Source organism: Limulus polyphemus, unplaced genomic scaffold (assembly GCF_000517525.1).
Source record: "Limulus polyphemus unplaced genomic scaffold, Limulus_polyphemus-2.1.2 Scaffold4611, whole genome shotgun sequence".
NCBI classification, from domain to species: Eukaryota; Metazoa; Arthropoda; class Merostomata; order Xiphosura; family Limulidae; genus Limulus; species Limulus polyphemus.
In genome coordinates, this window is record NW_013670221.1 from 52,140 (window position 1) to 73,985 (window position 21,846).

At 33.6% G+C, this 21,846-nt stretch overlaps 1 protein-coding gene across 3 annotated transcripts in view; it reads right to left on the reverse strand.

Annotated features, from left to right (window-relative positions):
• Window positions 1-21,846, reverse strand: part of LOC106471421 (agrin-like) — a 77,392-nt gene that overhangs the window by 51,807 nt on the left and 3,739 nt on the right. For 2 of the 3 annotated variants that reach the window (XM_022400024.1, XM_022400023.1), the window contains exon 2: window positions 4,610-4,846. In XM_022400024.1, the coding sequence (XP_022255732.1) occupies window positions 4,610-4,846 (237 nt within the window). Of the gene's footprint in view, window positions 1-4,609; window positions 5,509-21,846 lie in introns of those variants that run through there. The other variant, XM_022400025.1, reaches the window with a different exon arrangement.

Consider the following 21,846-nt stretch of genomic DNA (forward strand, 5'->3'; position numbering starts at 1 on the left):
TTAGTCTCAAAGTGGGTTCCTCGTCATCGAAGTTGTTTATCTGTACTACTGACTTTAATAACAAGTTGTTCATCTGAACGGCTGAATTCAATAACAAGTTATTTATCTGTACAGCTGACTTCAATAACAAGTTATTTATCTGTACATCTGACTTCAATAACAAGGTAATCATTCAGAGTTGTATTCTTCTAATGTTTCATAGAAAATATGAAAAGTATTCCATTTATTTGGATCAAATATCACTTTGTATCGTCGATATCGAATGTCAGCGGTGTATAAATAAAGCGGACTACAGAACATTATACTGAAGAATACATTGTCCGTGTCAATATCACATAATGATGCATGCTAAATCACTTTTATTTTTTCCTCTTTCTTTCTCTCTTTCCTTCAGCAATATGAAAATAAAATGCCTGTCAGCGTATGGGACATTGCAAACTTTAACAAAGATTGTCCCCTTAACACAATGCTTGTAGTATCTTCATTTGGTGACGGGCTTGATATGCTGTTTGAGAATGACGGATATCATATTGAACACCTTCAGTTATAATTCCGGAAATATCAAGTATCATTTCTAATCTTTCTTGATGAATATGTGTAATTCTAAACGTGCCATTGTTGAAACACTGATTCTCTAGAACAAGTAGTTTGGAAGTAGAGGCACTTTAAATATAGAATTTTCTCTATAATCAACCTGATTGTTCCCGACTACAGCTGTCAATACTACTTGTCAAATAATAATACCTGTAATAACTACATAAAGTTGTGTTTAGAACCTGCGTTGTTTTACAATAGATTTCAGTTCGTTCTTGATCTGTTATCGGTTTTTATATTGCTCTTCGATGTCTTTCCTTGATAACACTCAAGTAATCGACCATGACCTATCAACATCACCGGGAAGAAATCTTTTCGACTTTTGTCCTGCTCATTAATTCTTCATGTGATATCCGATAAAATCGTACTTATGTGCTGACAAAATTAATGCCTTAAAGCCATTGATTTTAGATAAAAGTGTCGAAGCTAGTGATTCTGATCTAAGAGACACGCGATTGAAGCATCCCTCGTTCTTCAGATCGAAATGATTGCATGGTCAGTCCTAACAGCATTTTCGGCGAATTATGTCTGGACATCCTGACGTTTTTATGTCTGTCACATGTGCGAAAGCGACTCGAAATGTATTGTTCAAAGCAATCTTTTTAAAGTAATTTATATAAATTCACTACTTCCGTGTAGTGATTCTTGAAGTTCAGATTAGAACAATAACACACGTTATATAAATGACTGATTACCATAGTAAATTAGTTAGTTCAAGGTCATTCAATTTATCAATTTTGAACTCTCTACGAAGAAATTATTACTAAAGTTGTTCCAAGCGTAACATTCTCTTGGACAAAGTGACTACTTTATTTCACGCATTAACATGCCTGATTAGGATTTTGCAAAAGAATCGTCGCAGTTAACATGCAGATCTAAGAAATATGGGTGGCAAAATTGCATTCTGAAAAAAAGTAACACGAAATGTCGACAGCAAAACGGTATTTTGAAGTAAAAACTTGCCCGATTTCAATAACTTGTAATTAAACGTGTTTATAAAACTGAACTCCTGATTCATCACGTCACATTTTGTTCAATATAACTCAGTGATGACTTTCGAGACAAACAGAAAATATACTCAGTTTTACGTGGTTGAAATGATTTAAAACGAGTAATGTTTTATTTGTTATCAGATGTTTGAGTTAAAGTAGAATGTTGGCTTTTACTTTCTGGCCAAACGTTTCTGATTAGATTTCGTATTAAATGAAATAGGATTAGAAAGTGTGATACCTCTAAGTATAGCAACGTGTGAGAAAGAACCAGATGATACTTGTTCTGAGTTGAGCTATGCGAACTGAACTCTGAAAGTGATAGGATGAAGGGGAAACGGATACTTGTTATTTTCTTTAATCGCTAATGTGGCAAGGTTTCAGAAATAAATGTATTTTTACAACTAAACAGAAACAGGTAACTGTCTCAGTTTCTCCCCGTAATAGGGAAGAATGACGAAATACAGGTTATTTTGAAAGCCATTTTAAAGCACATTTTACACTTTTGACAATCAAACTTTGTAAAAGTGTGCACGTTGGATGTATTTATTCACATTCATATCACTAAAAAAAGAATACTTGCACCAATGTTGTTTTAATGTTTAGGGTGGAAAACTTCACTTGGCTCTACAACAAAAGTGGATAAAGCGTGAATGAAATTTTACGGGCCTATTTTAAAATGCATAATGTTCAAGATAAAGCAAAACCTTTGCCATTTGTAATTATACGAAAAACGCATTCAGCAAGCATATTTTATGCATAATGAATAAACTATATAACAAGAAATGAGTATATTAGTTTTATGTCATATTTTTCCTTTTTTATATATTTTGATTACAAAATTATCGTTTTATTTGATAATTACTGAGGAAACCATTACGGCAAAAAGTATATTTAACTACCAGGAATAGCTAAGGATACACCCAAATGAAAAATAATAATAATCTAACTACCAGAAGGCCCGGCATGGCCAGGTGGTTAGAGCGCTCGACTCGCTATCTGACGGTCGCAGTTTCAAATACCCGTCCCACGAAACATGCTCGCCCTTTCAGCCGTGGGGGCGTTATAACGTGACGGTCAATCCTACTATTCGTTAGTAAAAGAGTAGCCCAAGAGTTGGCGGTGGGTGCTGATGACTAACTGCCTTCCCTTTAGTCTTACACTATTAATTAGGGACGCCTAGCGTAGATAACCCTCGTGTAGCTTTGCGCGAAATTCAAAACAAACAAACTTCCAGAAATGGCTGTGGTTACACCCAGATGAAAAATAATAATGTAACTACCATAAATGGCTAAGGTTACACCCAGATGAAAAATAATAATAATGTAACAACCAGAAATGGCTATGGTTACACCCAGATGAAAAAATAATAATAATGTAACAACCACAAATGGCTATGGTTACAACCAGATGAAACATAATAATGTAACAACCAGAAATAGATAAGGTTGCACAGAGATAAAAAATAATAATTTAACTACCAGAAATGGTTAAAACTTGAAATAAGATAAAAAAAATAATGTAATTCTCAGAGATGATTAAAGCTCCACTAAGAAAAACATAAACACATTAACAATGTAATTATCATAAGTGGCCAAGATTACAACGGTATGAAAAAATTAATGTAATTACCAGAAGTGGCTAACATTGCAATGAGATGAAAAATTAATGTAATTACCAGAAGTGACTAACATTGCAATGAGATGAAAAATTAATGTCATTACCAGAAGTGGCTAACATTGCAATGAGATGAAAAATTAATGTAATTACCAGAAGTGGCTAACATTGCAATGAGATGAAAAATTAATGTAATTATCAGAAGTGGCCATGGATATAATGAGATAAAAATTATTGTAATTATCAGAAATGGCCATGGTTCCTTTGAAGTAAAATTACTGAAATTATTACAAGTGGCCAAAATTTAAAAAAACAACAACAGCAATTTGTTTAACAAAAGTGTCAAAAGTTCTAATTAGATAAAACCATTTTTTTGTAATCGCCAGTGTTTTATAAAGTTTCTCAAACATGTGCTTATATTTAACAAAATTCTTATTTTATTTATTTTAAAAAATGATAAACGTAATGGGCAGTAGTATTCCATAAAACACGAGAGTTAAAAGTTTAGAGCGATGTGTTACTTAAAAGCCAGCAAATAGAGTTATGTATACAAGTCTCTGAAGGTTTTTAGTTGAGGCTCATTGATTTGAAAGAGCCAACCAATATTTCAACCATTTCTCTAATAGTTACTAGATTTTCTATTGATTCCATTTATTATGAGATTAGGTAAATCCTAAAATGATATCTTAACTATATTCATGGATTATTAACATTGAAGATTTCAGTTAAATAGATCTTGAAATGTCTATTTTAGTCCATCAGGCAGACAAGCCTTTGCATCTTGTAGAACATAGAACTACAGTTAAAACAATATTGATGTATGTTAAAATACTTTCTAATGCATTTAATTAAAAATAATTACAAACCTACTTATTTACAGCAAGTAAGAGGCACGTAAGGTCTACCATGACAGAAACGTTTATCTTTTCCCTACGTTTAAACAGCCTACGAGTTCTGACTTTCGTAAACATTAGGTTCTATCATCATGTATCATTTTCTTTACGTCAGCCACCACGTGTTATTCATGTTATAGGACGCCTTGGACTTTGGTTACGTGTTCGACACTCGAATATTGCAACAAAGCCTTTACAGGCTCAATCCAATATTTACGGTTGTAAAGGCTATATGTGAAATATCAGTCAGTTTTGGAACAAATTAGACTCGTGAGATTATGATTACCTATTAATCGTAAAGAAACACTTTAATAACAAAATGTTATTCCCATTTAATAAGAATAAACAACAAAACTGTTTAGAAAAAAATGCATAAATCCATTTATGCTAATTCTGATAAGTTAGAATGTTTTGATGACATAACAGCATTATTCCATTTCAAGTCAGGGCATGTTCTGAGGCTAGTAAGTTCAAAGCTACTGGGGATTGTTATTATCAAATAATATTATCACTTACCACAACGACCCTGGAATTTCACTTGAATGTCCATCTTTTCTTGACAGGCAGTTCGTTTAAGCTCACAAACTGTAGGGTAGTCTTTACCATCGCTTCCGCAAACGGGCCTGGAACCTCGGCTGTCGCCGTACGTGGCACATTTTTTCGGGCAGATACACTCGGCTCTCCGACCGTCTATAGATGGGCGGCATTCGGCCCCAAATTTGCATTCCATTTCTTCGCAGGGATCCTTGATATCTTTGGGGAATTTATAACAACACCAAGTTAGAGACACACACAAAACTAGCACTAATACTTCTCTGTGCACTCTTTTCAGAAGGCAGAGCATGTTGTGAATTCCTAAAGATTGACACAGTTTCTAATATAGCTAAAAATTTTAAGAGTACTGTTAAACATTTGGATATTATGACAAGAAATATCGGTCATGTGTCTTTGAACAGAATAACAAATCAATTTTCAACGATAGGTACATGAATTAAGAATTGTTTACAAATTTTGATTTTGTTCAGTAAATTGTCATGTGTCTTTTATGGACATTGAAGAGAATTTGAATCCGCTAGGATTTTCTTTCAATTTGTTTCTTTCAATGTAGAACGCGATGGCCGCTAAGAGGGGAGATAACCAACTGAGCATGCGCCCTATCACCTGCCAAGCAATCAACACGACATTTCACTCGAAAGCAGTAGGCTAATGTCGATCCGAACCATTGGAATATACCCATTAATAAAAATTAAAACTGAAAAAGAAACAATCTGACATAGAACACCCACTTCCCCCTCCAATATTACAAGTAATGTGTGAGAAAGCCTTTCTCCAGTGTGTTAGTCCCAACAAGCTAGGAAGCTTACAGTAATAACTTTTATGTGAAAACACGACATATTCTCACTGTATTTCTACCACTCGAGCTGTGGCTGTCGTAAAGCTGTTGTTAGTCCAGTGTTCCAGTCCATGCGCGTGCATTTCCCGCAGTCAACCGATCAATATCTACTCTATAAGCAAGAGTCAGCTATGCAAGTGTTTGAAAGGTATCGACGGAATTATTTATTTGCTGGAGCTGAAACTAATGGAATTGACTATGTTCATAAGCTACCAGATCACTGAGAATTGTCTTATGTTTTACTCCTCACAGTGCCAAAAAAAAAAAGGTTTTAGTAAAAACCAACAATTTCATTATTCTGTCTAGAAAATTAAAGATCTATAATATATGATGTAACGAACGTATGTGGGGACACGTGGAAGTTTTGTTGGCAGGAATGGTAAAAAAAATAAAGCTTGTTGTCTCTCCTAACAGCTTAAAGCTAGATTAAAACGTAATGGCACTACCTACAGAACACGGGCTTTAAGTCTGTACAACCGATTGTTAAACACGCGTCGCACGTTCACATTTTTCAATCAACATTAAAACATTTCAATTAATCATTTTTTTATTTTTCTATTCACCTTCCAAGCAGTTAAACGATTAACCATTCTTCTACATACTTAACGGATGTCGGAGAATGATGTTGTCTTACCTATAGCTAAAGAACACACGCAGAATACCTTTAAGATGTACGACAACATGGCAATGAGAGAAGTCACTTTATGGAAGGATAATAATCACATTAAGAAACTCTACGGAGTAATAACTCTAACATTAAGACATTTTACGGAAGGATAACACTCACACCAATACATGATAACCCTCACATTAAGAGACTTTACAAGGGTAATGCTAATAATAATTTAAGGAGAATAATTCTCACATTAAGACATTTTACGGAAGGATAACACCCATATGAATACACATTACAGAAGGATAACTCGCACATTAAGACACTTTACGGAAGGATAACACCCATATGAATACACATTACAGAAGGATAACTCGCACATTAAGACACTTTACGGAAGGATAACACCCATATGAATACACATTACAGAAGGATAACTCGCACATTAAGACATTTTCGGAAGAAAACCTAATATTAAAGACTTTCACACTTACATTAAGACCCCTTAAAGAGGTTAACCCTTATACTAGGACTCCTTAAAGAGATTAATGCTTACATTAAGACATCTTACAAAGTATAATGCTTACATTGAGATACCTTACAAAGGTTAACGCTTAAATTAAGACATTTTACGGAAGGATAACACCCATATGAATACACATTACAGAAGGATAACTCGCACATTAAGACACTTTACGGAAGGATAACACCCATATGAATACACATTACAGAAGGATAACTCGCACATTAAGACACTTTACGGAAAGATAACACCCATATGAATACACATTACAGAAGGATAACTCGCACATTAAGACATTTTCGGAAGAAAACCTAATATTAAAGACTTTAACATTTACATTAAAACCCCTTAAAGAGGTTAACCCTTATATTAGGACTCCTTACAAAGTATAATGCTTACATTGAGATACCTTACAAAGGTTAACGCTTAAATTAAGACACCTTACGAAGGATAACGCTTACATTAAGATACACTACAAAGGTTAACGTTTACATTAAGACACCTTACGAAGGATAATGCTTACATTGAGATACCTTACAAAGGTTAACGCTTAAATTAAGACACCTTACGAAGGATAATGCTTACATTAAGATACACTACAAAGGTTAACGCTTACATTAAGATACACTACAAAGGTTAACGTTTACATTAAGACACCTTACGAAGGATAATGCTTACATTGAGAGACCTTACAAAGGTTAACGCTTACATTAAGACACTTTACGAAGGATAACGCTTATATTAAGATACACTACAAAGGTTAACGCTTACATTAAGACACCTTACGGAGGATAACGCTTACATTAAGACATCTTACAAAGGATAACGCTTACATTGAGATACCTTACAAAGGTTAACGCTTACATTGAGACACCTTACGAAGGTTAACGCTTACATTAAGACACCTTACGTAGGATAACGCTTACATTAAAATACCTTACGAAAGTTAACGCTTATATTAAAATATCTTAGAACGGTTAAAGCTTACATTAAGATACCTTACGAAGGGTAATGTTCACCTTATGACATGTTAAGGAGGATAACGTTTCTGATCACATTAAATCATAAATATGTTATAAACAGAAAATAAAACAACAGATTTTTGGAACAGCACAACAAACCTTATATGAGTATTTGTTGCTATTCCCAATTCACCAGAATATTCTACACGTGTTACAGCTAAATTTCTTGGGGCTTGTGTGCGAAATAAAATTTCTTATTTCCTTGTGAGTTTTTGTGAATTTGTTTTACAAAATATAGATTTACTTGTTTTAAATACTACTTTATTTATACTGACGCTTCCGTAAGAAGACGCACCAAAGTCGACTGTCTTTTGTGAAACTGAAGTGATGGCTAGATATTACCTTCATCTTTAATTATTTTTCGTTAACTTGGGAATCAGGTTTTTTGGTGAAGATATTTCTTTCATCACTTTATTTTCCATTATTTTTACAACAGCTATATATTTCGAAGCCACGTGAGACTTATAGCCTTGTACTCCTTAAAGTTCTACGATTTTTATCACTTGAATCAACTTTTGATTCTACAGACAACAGTACGAGTATCGAAGTTAATAAACGTTTCGAATATAATTAATTTAAATTAAAAACGTGTCCCACCATAGCTATAGGATTTACCCTAAGTGATTATTAATTATCGAGGTTCTTAACAATCAGCTTGTTACTGTTTAAAGTGTATACTGAGATGGATTTAAAGTACTTGTGACGGAACCTTCACGATTATAAACCTAGGGTTTTATTTTGCTTAAATACCTAATTGGAAACAACTAGGCTTAGAGAATTTGTTATTTTGAAAGTACTGTTATACAGGACCACGTATTATTTCAGAGAAAATACTCTTAATAGTGCAGATGTCAATGCAACAATACATGTTTTCAGTGTATATTAAGTTAATATAAAACACTCTTAACTATGGCGTCGTCAATGGAACAATGTATGTTTACATAGTATTTTAATATAAAATACTATTAACTAGAACAATGCCAAAGCAAAAATGATCTCTATGCATTGTATTAGAACTTTCCTATCTATCTAATGGAGGGCGATTTCAACAGAACATCATATTGTTAAAAGTGTAAGAATTTACTACTACAAAATTAAGTAATTGTATTTAAGTATGTGAATCGTATGACCATACATATTTCAGACGAGTTTTCTGTATTACTACTTCATGATTTCACACATTCATTCTGTAGGTGACAGTAATGTTAGATTCCCAGTATAAAAGGTATTGGGGTCTCAGTTAATCTGTAGGTGACAGTAAGATCCGACTCACAGTAGGAAAGGTGTTAGGGTCTCAGTTAATCTGTAGGTGACAGTAATGTTAGATACATAGTAGGAAATGTGTTCGGGTCTCAGTTAATCTGGAGGTGAAAGTAATGTTAGATTACCAGTAGAAAAGGTGTTGGATTTTCTGTTAATATGTAGGTGAAAGTAATGTTAGATTACCAGTAGAAAAGGTGTTGGATTTTCTGTTAATATGTAGGTGAAAGTAATGTTAGATTACCAGTAGAAAAGGTGTTGGATTTTCTGTTAATCTGTAGGTGAAAGTGATGTTAGATTACCAGTAGAAAAGGTGTTGGATTTTCTGTTAATCTGTAGGTGAAAGTAATGTTAGATTACCAGTAGAAAAGGTGTTGGATTTTCTGTTAATCTGTAGGTGAAAGTAATGTTAGATTACCAGTAGAAAAGGTGTTGGATTTTCTGTTAATCTGTAGGTGAAAGTAATGTTAGATTACCAGTAGAAAAGGTGTTGGATTTTCTGTTAATCTGTAGGTGACAGTAATGTTAGATTCACAGTAAAAGGTTTTGGGGGTCTCAGTTAATTTGTAGGTGACAGTGATATTAGATTCACAGTAGGAAAGGTGTAGTGATCTCAGTTAATCTGTCGGTGAAGGTAATGTCAGATTCACACTTTTAGTAGCTGAATTCTCTTTGTTTATTCTGTTCCAGAGAAATTGCAATAAAATTCCAAATGTTGTTGATTGAGTAAACCTAACAAAGTAAGTATGACTATCAAATACTTCTCCTGAACCAAAACTTTAGGTGATTTCATACCTACGGCAATTTAGCTTGTCTGTGCACAAAAAAACAATACCTTCAAAATGATGGTAATATTTACAGTGCTAAGACAGTGAATGTGTCTATATAAATTAATTATTGATTTTATTAAAACAGATTTTTGGCATTTTAACTAAGATCACAACACCTTTCCTACTGTGTGTCTGACATTACTGTTACCTACAGATTAACTGAGACCACAACACCTTTCCTACTGTGTGTCTGACATTACTGTTATCTACAGATTAACTGAGACCACAACAGCTTTCCTACTGTGAGTCGGATCTTACTGTCACCTACAGATTAACTGAGACCCCAATACCTTTCATACTGTGTATCTGACATTACTGTCACCTGCAGATTAACCGAGATCACAACACCTTTCATACTGTGAGTCGGATCTTACTGTTATCTACAGATTAACTGAGACCACAACACCTTTCCTACTGTGAGTCGGATCTTACTGTTACCTACAGATTAACTAAGATCACAACACCTTTCCTACTGTGTGTCTGACATTACTGTTACCTACAGATTAACTGAGACCACAACACATTTCCTACTGTGTGTCTGACATTACTGTTACCTACAGATTAACTGAGACCACAACACATTTCCTACTGTGTGTCTGACATTACTGTTATCTACAGATTAACTGAGACCACAACACCTTTCCTACTGTGAGTCGGATCTTACTGTTACCTACAGATTAACTGAGACCACAACACATTTCCTACTGTGAGTCGGATCTTACTGTCACTTACAGATTAATTGAGACCCCAATACCTTTCATACTGTGTATTTGACATTACTGTCACCTACAGATTAACTGATATCACAACATCTTTCTTACTGTGAATCTGACATTACTGTCACCTACAGATTAACTGAGATCACAAAATCGTTCATACTGTGAATCCGAACGGAGAGACAGACTGTGATTGTCCTATTACTTTTCTTAACTCTTCTAACGAAAGGTTATATTAATCAGATATTTCAGATAATATTTAATCCCGCAATATCCACAAAGTGTGTTGGAATTTTTATAGTGTCTAATCAATAAGTACACAGTGTACATTATTTACCTGAATGGCCATACGGTGTTGTTATATTCATTTAGTTGATTATAACTGACCGATCACATGATTCGAGTGAACCCGAAACTTGGTGGATCCTGTATTATGTGGGCTTAGTTTTAGCATGCGCGTCACGATGTGGAAAGTTGAGGATTTGAACATGCAGCTTACATGGAACTTTAAGTTCAAGATTTTCGTCACGATTCTGTTAAACACGCTCCAAACTTTCATGTGTGGTTGGTTGTTAATGTGAATGTCAAGTCCGGTATTCGATGCAAACAGGACAAGTCCTGATTTCCTTCCCTTTGGTCAGTAGTTGAAAATTAGGAACGGCTATATTTAATTCCTTCTAACTGTTTAGTATTTTTGTCGTGTAAGTTGGTGTCCTGCACTGTAATAAAGCATGGTATTTAACTTACAATATATTCTATGTTACGTATTCAAACACTTTTAAGGGGCACGATAAAGGTTCTGATATTACGTTTGCCTTCATTAAATTAGAAAACTAGTTTAGAATATAACATTAGGTTTAAAGTCTAAGCTGTGTAAGACGTACCTTGTGGCTTTACATTTAATTATTTTCAACATTTCCATCTATTTTAAAATCCGTCTTTCACCGCTCTAGAGCTGTGACAAATACTTCTTGTCACGCGCCGGTGCTTGGGTGCGACAAGACTTACAGAATGGCCGCTCCAAAACAGAACGTGCTTCACACGAGATTTATGGTCATAGTCATCACCTGAAATAATGACCTTTCAACTATGTGAGCTTTAATAATTTATGTACATGTTAATTATAGCTTACAAAACAGCGGAGCACCGAATAGATAGGGAAAATTGGGGAAAGAGCAAAGGATGTTCACTATGGTTCTTATGATAACTTTAATATGTGAACATTTTGTTTTTCAGTTTTTTAAACATTTTAAGTTCAAGCTGATTTTGATAGGAGCGCGTGAAAAAATTTGAAATCTGCATGTGTATTACACGTGTTTTAGAATATTTCATTTGTTAACGAAAGCAACAGAAACATCCAATGTGAATAAGGAGTGACAATAAGTGGAATCAGCACTTAAATTACACGTGTTTTAGAATATATTACATGTTGACGAAAGCAACAGAAACATCCAATGTGGATAAGGAGTGACAACAAGTGGAATCTGCACATAAATTACATGTGTTTTAGAATATATTACATGTTGACGAAAGCAACAGAAACATCCAATGTGGATAAGGAGTGACAACAAGTGGAATCTGCACATAAATTACATGTGTTTTAGAATATATTACTTGTTAACGAAAGCAACAGAAACATCCAATGTGGATAAGGAGTGACAATAAGTTGAATCAGCACTTAAATTACACGTGTTTTAGAATATATTACTTGTCAACGAAAGCAACAGAAATATCCAACGTGTATAAGGAGTGACAACAAGTGGAATCTGCACATAAATTGCATGTGTTTCAGAATATATTACTTGTTAACGAAATCAACAGAAACATCCAATGTGGATAAGGAGTGACAATAAGTGGAATCAGCACTTAAATTACACGTGTTTTAGAATATATTACTTGTTAACGAAAGCAACAGAAATATCCAACGTGGATAAGGAGTGACAACAAGTGGAATCTGCACATAAATTACATGTGTTTTAGAATATATTACTTGTTAACGAAAGCAACAGAAACATCTAATGTGGATAAGGAGTTCAGGATCTTTTCTGTTAATGAAAAACAGTAAAATCTACCGTGAAAATGAAATATAAACAATTTTGTTTCTTGTATTAAAGTTTTCAGTGTGCATCACTACATCATTGTTTGGTAACAACTCCCATGACTGTATTGTATGTCAATAGAAACTCCCATTATTGCCCTATATGTTGGTAGCAACTCCAAAGGTCGTCCTGTTGGTAGAAACTCACATTACTGTCCTGTACGTTGTTATAAACTCTCACCACTGTCCTGTACATTGATAGAAACTCCCATGATAGTCCTGTACGTATATGATTTTGTGATGTGAGTTTAGTAGAGGTAATATCCCTTATTATAAGCTTAGTATGATCACAAAGGTTCCAAAACTTCCCTCATTGTAGGTTAGATTTAAAACATCAACGGGGCGATTTATTCGAGAAGCAAACATATTTCTCCCTCAGAAGATGAAGAAAAAAGTAAGACTACATTAAAGGAATCTTAAGTAGTTTCAGCCATCCACTTTTTGAATACAGTTGTGGGATGGGGAGAGGGGATAAAGCTATGATAACGAAACACATTACTAAGTTAACAATAGCCACTAGTGCTCCCACTGGCAGTGTTTCTATATTCTATGTAACACGGTTTAAGCTGACGAAGGTTTTTTGCCCGAAACGTTGCAAATAAATATAAAGTTTCTGTCATAAACCTGTGTTTTACCAATGTTGAACACTTTGTTTTACTATTGTTCCACGTCTTGCAGTCTTTTCTACTTTACGTTTTTCTTTTTTCTATATTAAAGGGCTCCCACCGGCAGTGATCCAATATTAAAAACGGCCATTCCTGGAGTTTATGATCTGGCCATTTAACTCACGTGTTGCGTAAGGTGCTGTTTACATTAAAAACAACAGGTTTCCGCTAGTGCTGTTTCTATCATTTTGACATTTAATTATTATCTAACCGATATCACTGTTAATTAGCAGTAAAAAAGCAATCAATGATTAGTGAAAAATTTAGGATAAAATTAACCAAATTTAAAGACTTAGTGGTTCAGGCTTCGAAATTCGGTATTTGAATATTGTTCAAGTTAATAGTTTTATTGAAGTACTGAATACAAGAATTTTAAGAATGTTTTCTGTAGAATAGAAAAAACCCATCATACAATAAATTAGAAAGTGTAGATGGCTAAATTCTCAACATAATACAGAATAAATGGGATTTACAGAATAGTGGTAGTTACAGCATTCAGTGTATCGTGTCGGTATAAAAGATTAATGAGAGTTAAAGCATTCAGTACATCGTGTCGGTATAAGGAATTAATAAGATTTACAGCATTCAGTGCATCGTGTCGGTATAAGGGATTAATGAGAGTTAAAGGATTCAGCTCATCGTGTCAGTATAAGGGATTAATGGGATTTACAGCATTCAGTGCATCGTGTCGGTATAAGGAATTAACAAGATTTACAGCATTCAGTGCATCGTGTCGGTATAAGGGATTAATAAGATTTAGAGCATTCAGTGCATCGTGTCGGTATAAGGAATTAATAAGATTTAGAGCATTCATTGCATCGTGTCGGTATAAGGGATTAACAAGATTTACAGCATTCAGTTCGTCGTGTCGATATAAGGGATTAACAAGATTTACAGAATTCAGCATATCGTGTCAGTATAAGGAATTAATAAGATTTACAGCATTCAGTGCATCGTGTCGGTATAAGGGATTAATGAGAGTTAAAGGATTCAGTTCATCGTGTCAGTATAGGGGATTAATGGGATTTACATCTTTTAGTGAATTTATGGATATAAAATATTAACTAAATTCAAAGTTTTAATAATTGTGTAGACATTTCAGAATCATTTTTTCAAAGCTTTTAATAAACACGAATAATAATTATCTTGTTTTTCCTCAATTCTGTAATTATGGAGTTTCACCAAGTACCAACGGTTTCAAATATCAATTATATACTAGTAATACGTTTTAATCAAAATGTCAGTGATCGCGTCAAGATAAAAGTTAATTGAATGTACTAAGAACACGTAAAAGTTTAGTTTACGTATTCTTTTGTAGAAACGTAGATTTTGAGAAATTATTTTTTCTTATGGTTTTAATTTCTTTTGAATTTTGCCCAAAGCTACACAGGGTTATCTGCGCTAGTCGAATCTAATTTAGGAGTGATAGACTAGGAAAGGCAGCTAGTCAAAACCACCCACCGCCAACTCTTGAGTTACTCTTTTACCAACGAATAGTGGGATTGACTGTGACATTATAGCGCCCCCACGGCTGAGATAGTGAGAATATTAAGTGGGACGGGTATATGAACACGCGACTCGCAGAATCCGAGTCGAGAACCCTAACCATCAGGCCATGCCAGGCATTTTCTTGTGGACGTAAACATTTAAACTTCAGTTAACATGTCATGTTTTTTTATGGAACTGTACATTTTAGCATCAGTGAACATGTCATGTTTTCTTATGGTCTTTGAACAGTTTAAAATCAGTGAACATGCCATGTTTTCTTATGGACATGAACAGTTTAACATCAGTGGACATGTCATGTTTTCTTATGGACATGAACAGTCTAACATCAGTGAACATGTCATCTTTTCTTATGCAAGTGAAGAGTTTAACATTAGTGAGCATGCCATGTTTTCTTATGGAAGTGAACAGTTTAATATTAGTGAACATGTCATCTTTTCTTATGGAAGTGAACAGTTTAATATCAGTGAACATGCCATCTTTTCTTATAGACATGAACAGTTTAAAATCAGTGAACATGTCGTGTTTTCTTTTAGACATGAACAGTTTAACATCAGTGAATATACGATGTTTTCTTATGTACATGAACAGTTTAATATTAGTGAACATGTCATCTTTTCTTATGGAAGTGAACAGTTTAATATCAGTGAATGTCATCTTTTCCTATGGAATTGAACAGTTTAATATTAGTGAACATGTCATCTTTTCTTATGGAAGTGAACAGTTTAATATTAGTGAACATGTCATCTTTTCTTATGGAAGTGAACAGTTATGGAAGTGAACATGTCATCTTTTCCTATGGAATTGAACAGTTTAAAATCAGTGAACATGTCATATTTTCTTTTAGACATGAACAGTTTAACATCAGTGAACATGTGATGTTTTCTTATGCAAGTGAAGAGTTTAACATCAGTAAGCATGCCATGTTTTCTTATGGAAGTGAACAGTTTAATATTAGTGAACATGTCATCTTTTCTTATGGAAGTGAACAGTTTAATATTAGTGAACATGTCATCTTTTCTTATGGAAGTGAACAGTTTAATATTAGTGAACATGTCATCTTTTCTTATGGAAGTGAACAGTTTATTATCAGTGAACATGCCATCTTTTCTTATGGAAGTGAACAGTTTGATATCAGTGAATATGTCATGTTTTCTTAGGGAAGTGAAGAGTTTATTATCAGTGAAAATGTCATGTTTTCTTATGCAAGTGAAGCGTTTAACATCAGTGAGCATGTCATGGTTTCTTATGGAAGTGAACAGTTTAATATTAGTGAATATGTCATGTTTTCTTAGGGAAGTGAAGAGTTTATTATCAGTGAACATGTCATGTTTTCTTATGGAAGTGAACAGTTTAATATTAGTGAACATGTCATCTTTTCTTATGCAAGTGAAGAGTTTAACATCAGTGAGCATACCATCTTTTCTTATGGAAGTGAACAGTTTAATATCAGTGAACATGTCATGTTTTTTATAATGACAGTAAAATAACTTTGGTTTTGTTTCAGTATAATTATTGTAATTATTTAATACTACAGCATACTGGATGTGTCTTGTTGGTGGTAAGGTGCAATAGTGTCCAAGAACTGTCCACACCCAGGTTATACACGCAATATTAATTTCTCTTTTAAATGAAAGCATTCAAACTTGGCATCTCTGGAGTGTTGGTGATATGAAAACATGAAGATTCTAAGATAAAAAGAAAGAGAATAGAGTAATATCAATCTTATCAGTTATTTTGGTGCATTTGAATTTGTTTGTTTATTCTTGCTGCTGAACCACTGACTAGAGATACATATAAACAACAACCAAGAAGGACCTCATCATAGTTTACAGAAGCTTTAGTCATATTATTACATATTCACTTTTCAAGGAAGTTTTTATCCAAAAAGTATAAATTATTAGAAACTGACTTTTTCTAATATTTGTCCACTCTAGAAGGCAGTATAAGTTATTAAAATCTGACACTTTCCAAAAATGTTTCACTCAAGAAGATTTTATAAATCATGGAAAATCTGACGCTTTCCAAGAATGTTTCACTCCAAAAATGTTTATAAATTATGGAAAATTAGAGACTTTCCAAGAATCTATCATACTAGAAGGCTATATAAATTATGGAAAATTTGAGACTTTCCAAAAATGTATCATACTAGAAGGCTATATAAATTATGGAAAATTTGACAATTTTCAATAATGTTTCTCTTCCGAAGGTTAAATAAGTTATGAAAAATCTGACATTTTCCATGAATGTTTGATTCCAGAGGACTAAATACATTATGAAAAATCTGACATTTTCCAAGAATGTTTCATTCCAGAGGGCTAAATACATTATGAAAAATCTGACATTTTCCAAGAATGTTTCATTCCAGAGGGCTAAATAAATTATGGAAAATCAGACACTTTTCAAGAATGCTTCACTCTGGAACGAAATATATATCATAACAAACCTGATAATAATATCCTAATAATATTCCAGACTGAGCCGATACAAGTTATAACTGTAAAATCTTTTGACACTGGCTATTTTTCTCAATTATATATATATATATATATATATATAGTAAACAAAAACAACAGTAATTTCTTGAATCGAATTTAAACAAACATTATATGTGTACTAACAAATTCTGAATATAAATATTAATCTTAAAAACATACATATATCATACCACTGTGGGTAAGGAGCTAAGAAATGGAGGACGTCTGATGTGGTAGATGGGCAAAGCCCCTGAAAATTACATTCACGTAAAGTTTCATATGATGTGTTGCGAAAGAAAGAAAATCATACAGCTGAAATTAAATCATTTACCAACTACTTTAGTGAGAATTCAATATGGTAAAACAGCATTGCAGAGAGCTTTAAGCTGCTGGACGGGCTGCAGCCCATGAGCCTTTTAAGTGTAAGGTGTTTCTTTTGGTGGTGGCTTAAGAGTCAAAATGGAGGTAGAAAACACTGGATATGATGTCAAGTTGGACAACACTTCAGATAGGACTTTTTGTCCCAACCATGAAGACTGGTGAAATATTAACTACTGATAGAAGTTTGTGAGAAGGAACACGTCTTTCAGTATACTTATACATCATGATATTCCCGAATGCCGTGACTAGCAGTGGTATAAAATGAATAACATCCATAATCTGCCTAAACCAGCCTAAACTGTAGAAATTAACCGTGCAGGGACATTTAGGAATGCCAAGTGTGATACAGAAAATAGTATTTCAAAAATCTCACTAAGCTTTAAACTATTTTTGTATATTTATATAAGCTATTCGTTACATCAACAACTGTTATGGTGTGAACGCACTTTACGAACTGGTGAGGCATGATTATAAATATAATTGTCACAAGACATTAGCATTAGGCCTATTACATTTTTAAATACTATATTCTTAATTTTGTTCCTTAGAGATTTTCGAGAATTAGAAGATTATATAACAATGGTATTCAGACCACAGAATTTCGGTTACTACTAAGTAGTGATATTTATGATTAACAGAGTGTTTTCCATGCATGATGTTATCGTTTTAGCAAATAAACTATCATAATGATACAAGCAATATTTAGACAATCAAGAACATCGTGTATCTATATAAAAGCTAGTTTGGAGCTGGTTCACATAATTTAAAAGTAATTTTTGTTATTAATTAACTACACTTATTAAAGTATTTGGTATTCACAAACTGGACGACGCATTACGTGACACATGGTTAAACGATCAGGTTCGAGATACTACGTTAAGTCAGTAGTAGTTACGCGGCTACTGATATGGAATAACTACCTTATATCGTGGCCACAACTGAAAATGAGAAGCATACTCAGCGGCATATCACGAGCTCAAACCTTGGACCTTCTAATCGCAGCCCAGAAAGCTAACTACTGGGCTACGTCACAAGATAAGCTTTACTTATCTCCAGCAGACTATGTAAAAAAGTTTTCACTCTCCTTATATACATCTCCTTCTACCACTAGTGCAAAACTATTTAGGAAATTCAGCTATTACTAAAGTCTGGAAATGACCCATTATCTTTCTCTGAACAGAGTCCGATTTGAAACAATCTATCATTATATATTTTGTTACAATGTTTTACAAACTCCACAAGAACAAGCCACGGAACTGTCACATGGGGGGAAAATATTTAATACAAAATTCTTCATGATATATTTCTTTATAGCAAATGCTCAGACTGATAAATTTTCGATTTCAGATTTCTAAATCGATGTAAAACCTACAGTTGATTGGAAAATGCTACTACCGTCAATGGTATAAAACAGTTAATTTTTTCTACGAAAAGTAGCATTGTGAGAGTTAGAGCTTTTGGTAACGGCTTAGCGTTTTGTACACTTTAATGAAAACCTGGCAGTCAAAATACATTATCGCCAAAAATGTTACCACCTGGGGACTTGATATCTTGAAGGAACACTTGGCTAAGAAGACGAACGTCACTTGTCTACCTTTATCTTAAATCCATGTGGCCATTAGACTGTTATCACACATAGCTTCTTGGCTGTTTCTAAGCACGGTTGCTATTGATGCATAAGATGTATTAGCATATCAACAAAATTTTTCCCCTTTTCACTCTAAATGTTTTTTTGAGTGTGTGGGATTTTTTCTTTAAATGAAACTGACTCGTTAAGTTTGAGGAAAACGATTTTACCCTTTTTCTTCTTTAATGAATGAAACAGCGTTAACTTAATTATTTTTTATCTGCTAGAGCTAATAAGAGAGCTGGTTACCATAGATATTACTTCTAACCGCTACGTAACTGAGGTTTAATTACTTGCTCGTTAATATTTTGTTATATGTAGTTTGAAGTAAATTGAACCGTGAGCATTGAAACTAAAAACACTAATAAGTTGTTTCTACGTGCATATGAAAAACTGGTTGGAACATAAGTTTGGCTTAGGTTTAGTTTCTTTAACACGATTAATTATTCTTTATATGATATTATTCAATTATATTATATTTTTATGGTGATTATTTTGAATGTTGACTTATTATGTGAATACAGAGAATGTGTAAATTATAGTGAAACAATACAGGAGCCTTAACACGTTCTTACAGTCCATGTCATCACGTCTGGTCATGCTCCATCTCACGACCATGCATCTTGACAATAGCCTTGCTGCGTAGTTTCCATTGCAAAAGGCTAGGTTGAAAGGTTTACCGTAGTCAAAGTACATCACTAATTTCTGGTTGCTTTCCATAATCCATCTCGTGTACATTGTAAACGTCCTTCCAGTGCTCGTTGCAACATTCCGATTACACAAAAATCCATATGCACTACGTCTGAAGACTTGTCCGAACACGTCGTGGAATAAGTTTGGACACACATCACTTATGTCACGTTTCCAGACGAATATCCTTCTTGATTATTGTTACCTGGGGTCATGGAATAATTTTGTCACTGACCTTCTCTTATCAACAGCTGAGATACGATTTGTGGCAGTTCTCTTTCTGGATTCTTTGTCTTTTCCAATACTATTAAGTATAAGGGATATTCCAGCTTTGGATATTCTAAATGCTTGATCTGAAAACATTCTTATGATCCAAGTGTATGAATATTTTAAGTCAGAAAGGGCTGTTATATAACCTTCTCAAAAGCGATAAACTTTTTGGCGGCACAAAAATACCTACAAAATTCCAAATAATGTCAAAATATAGTTTTGATGCAATAAGTTACATCGCAACTTTATATTGGCTCAGATTGTCACGTGACTCGCGAATTTCAATATTCAAAATCATTTTAGTATAACGTACTCAACCACCTGAGTAAGCGCAACTTAAATCTCTTAGACTGACCGGACCTTGTGAGATATTAGTGAGATTATGGCTGAGAATATCTATTTACAGCAAGGGTACTCATCTAATGATTCAATGCATCCAAATCGTTATATATGTTTGAGTTTCCTAATTTATTGATTTCAGAAATTAGGTATTTCTAGCCAGTTTGTTACAACCGATTGTCTTCATTAATTTAATCGTTACAGTTTTTTACACCAGGTTGTCTTCATTAATTTATTCGTTACAGTTTATTACACCAGATTGTCTTCATTAATTTATTCGTTACAGTTTATTACACCAGATTGTCTTCATTAATTTATTCGTTACAGTTTATTACACCCGATCGTCTTCATTAATTCATGTGTTACAAATTGTTACACCCGATTCTCTTTATTGATTTATTTTTACAGTTTATTACACCCGATTGTCTTCATTAATACATTTGTTACAATTTATTACACCAGACTGTCTTCATTAATTTATTTGTTACAAATTGTTACACCCGTTTGTCTTCATTAATTTATTTGTTATTTTTGACTGCATTCTAGTTAGCTTATTTTGATTTTAATAATCACTGTGAGAAAACTACACATCCTAAGAGCGTGAGGTTCTAGTGGCTGACTAGGTGGCATAAAAAGCAGAGATTCAGTAAACCAGTAACTAGCCTTTGTTTTAACGCGACACTAGAACTGAAAGCTGCACATTCCACTGCAGCTATAAGATACGAATAACAGATGTTAGAGTTACCATAAGACGTTCCAAGAGGAAGACGTTGACTTATTTGCGGGAAAGGCCTAACTATCAATTCTATATATCGTCACTAGAGGACGACAAAACGTCCACAGGAAGTTGTTCAGAAATTGTCTTGGCTTTTTAATTTCGGGTGAGGTGAATTCCTCACTATCATATGATAACAATTTTATGTTAAATTTGGTGGCTACTGCTTCGTCTTAGAACGATCAGAAAATGGATACATGCATTTCGATATTTACAATTTCTAATAAATAACTTTATCTAATCTAAAATACAAACATATGTTTTTGTAATCGGTGAAGGACGAATGAAACAAAACGTTTCTTAGTATTAAGCATTATTAGTAATCTCACATGACTAATTTCTATCTAGCCAATGTATTTGTTCTTTCTATATCTAGCATTATTAGTGTTTTACAGCTAAACTCACGTTCCCAAGTCATATAAAGTCAAAACATTTGTGTCTCTTATATCAAGCATTATTAGTGGTATCTTATAACTTGTGTCACGTGATAAAATTCTATAGAGTTAAAACATTCGTTTCTCATATATCAAGCATTTATATATATATATATATATATATATAAGTAATA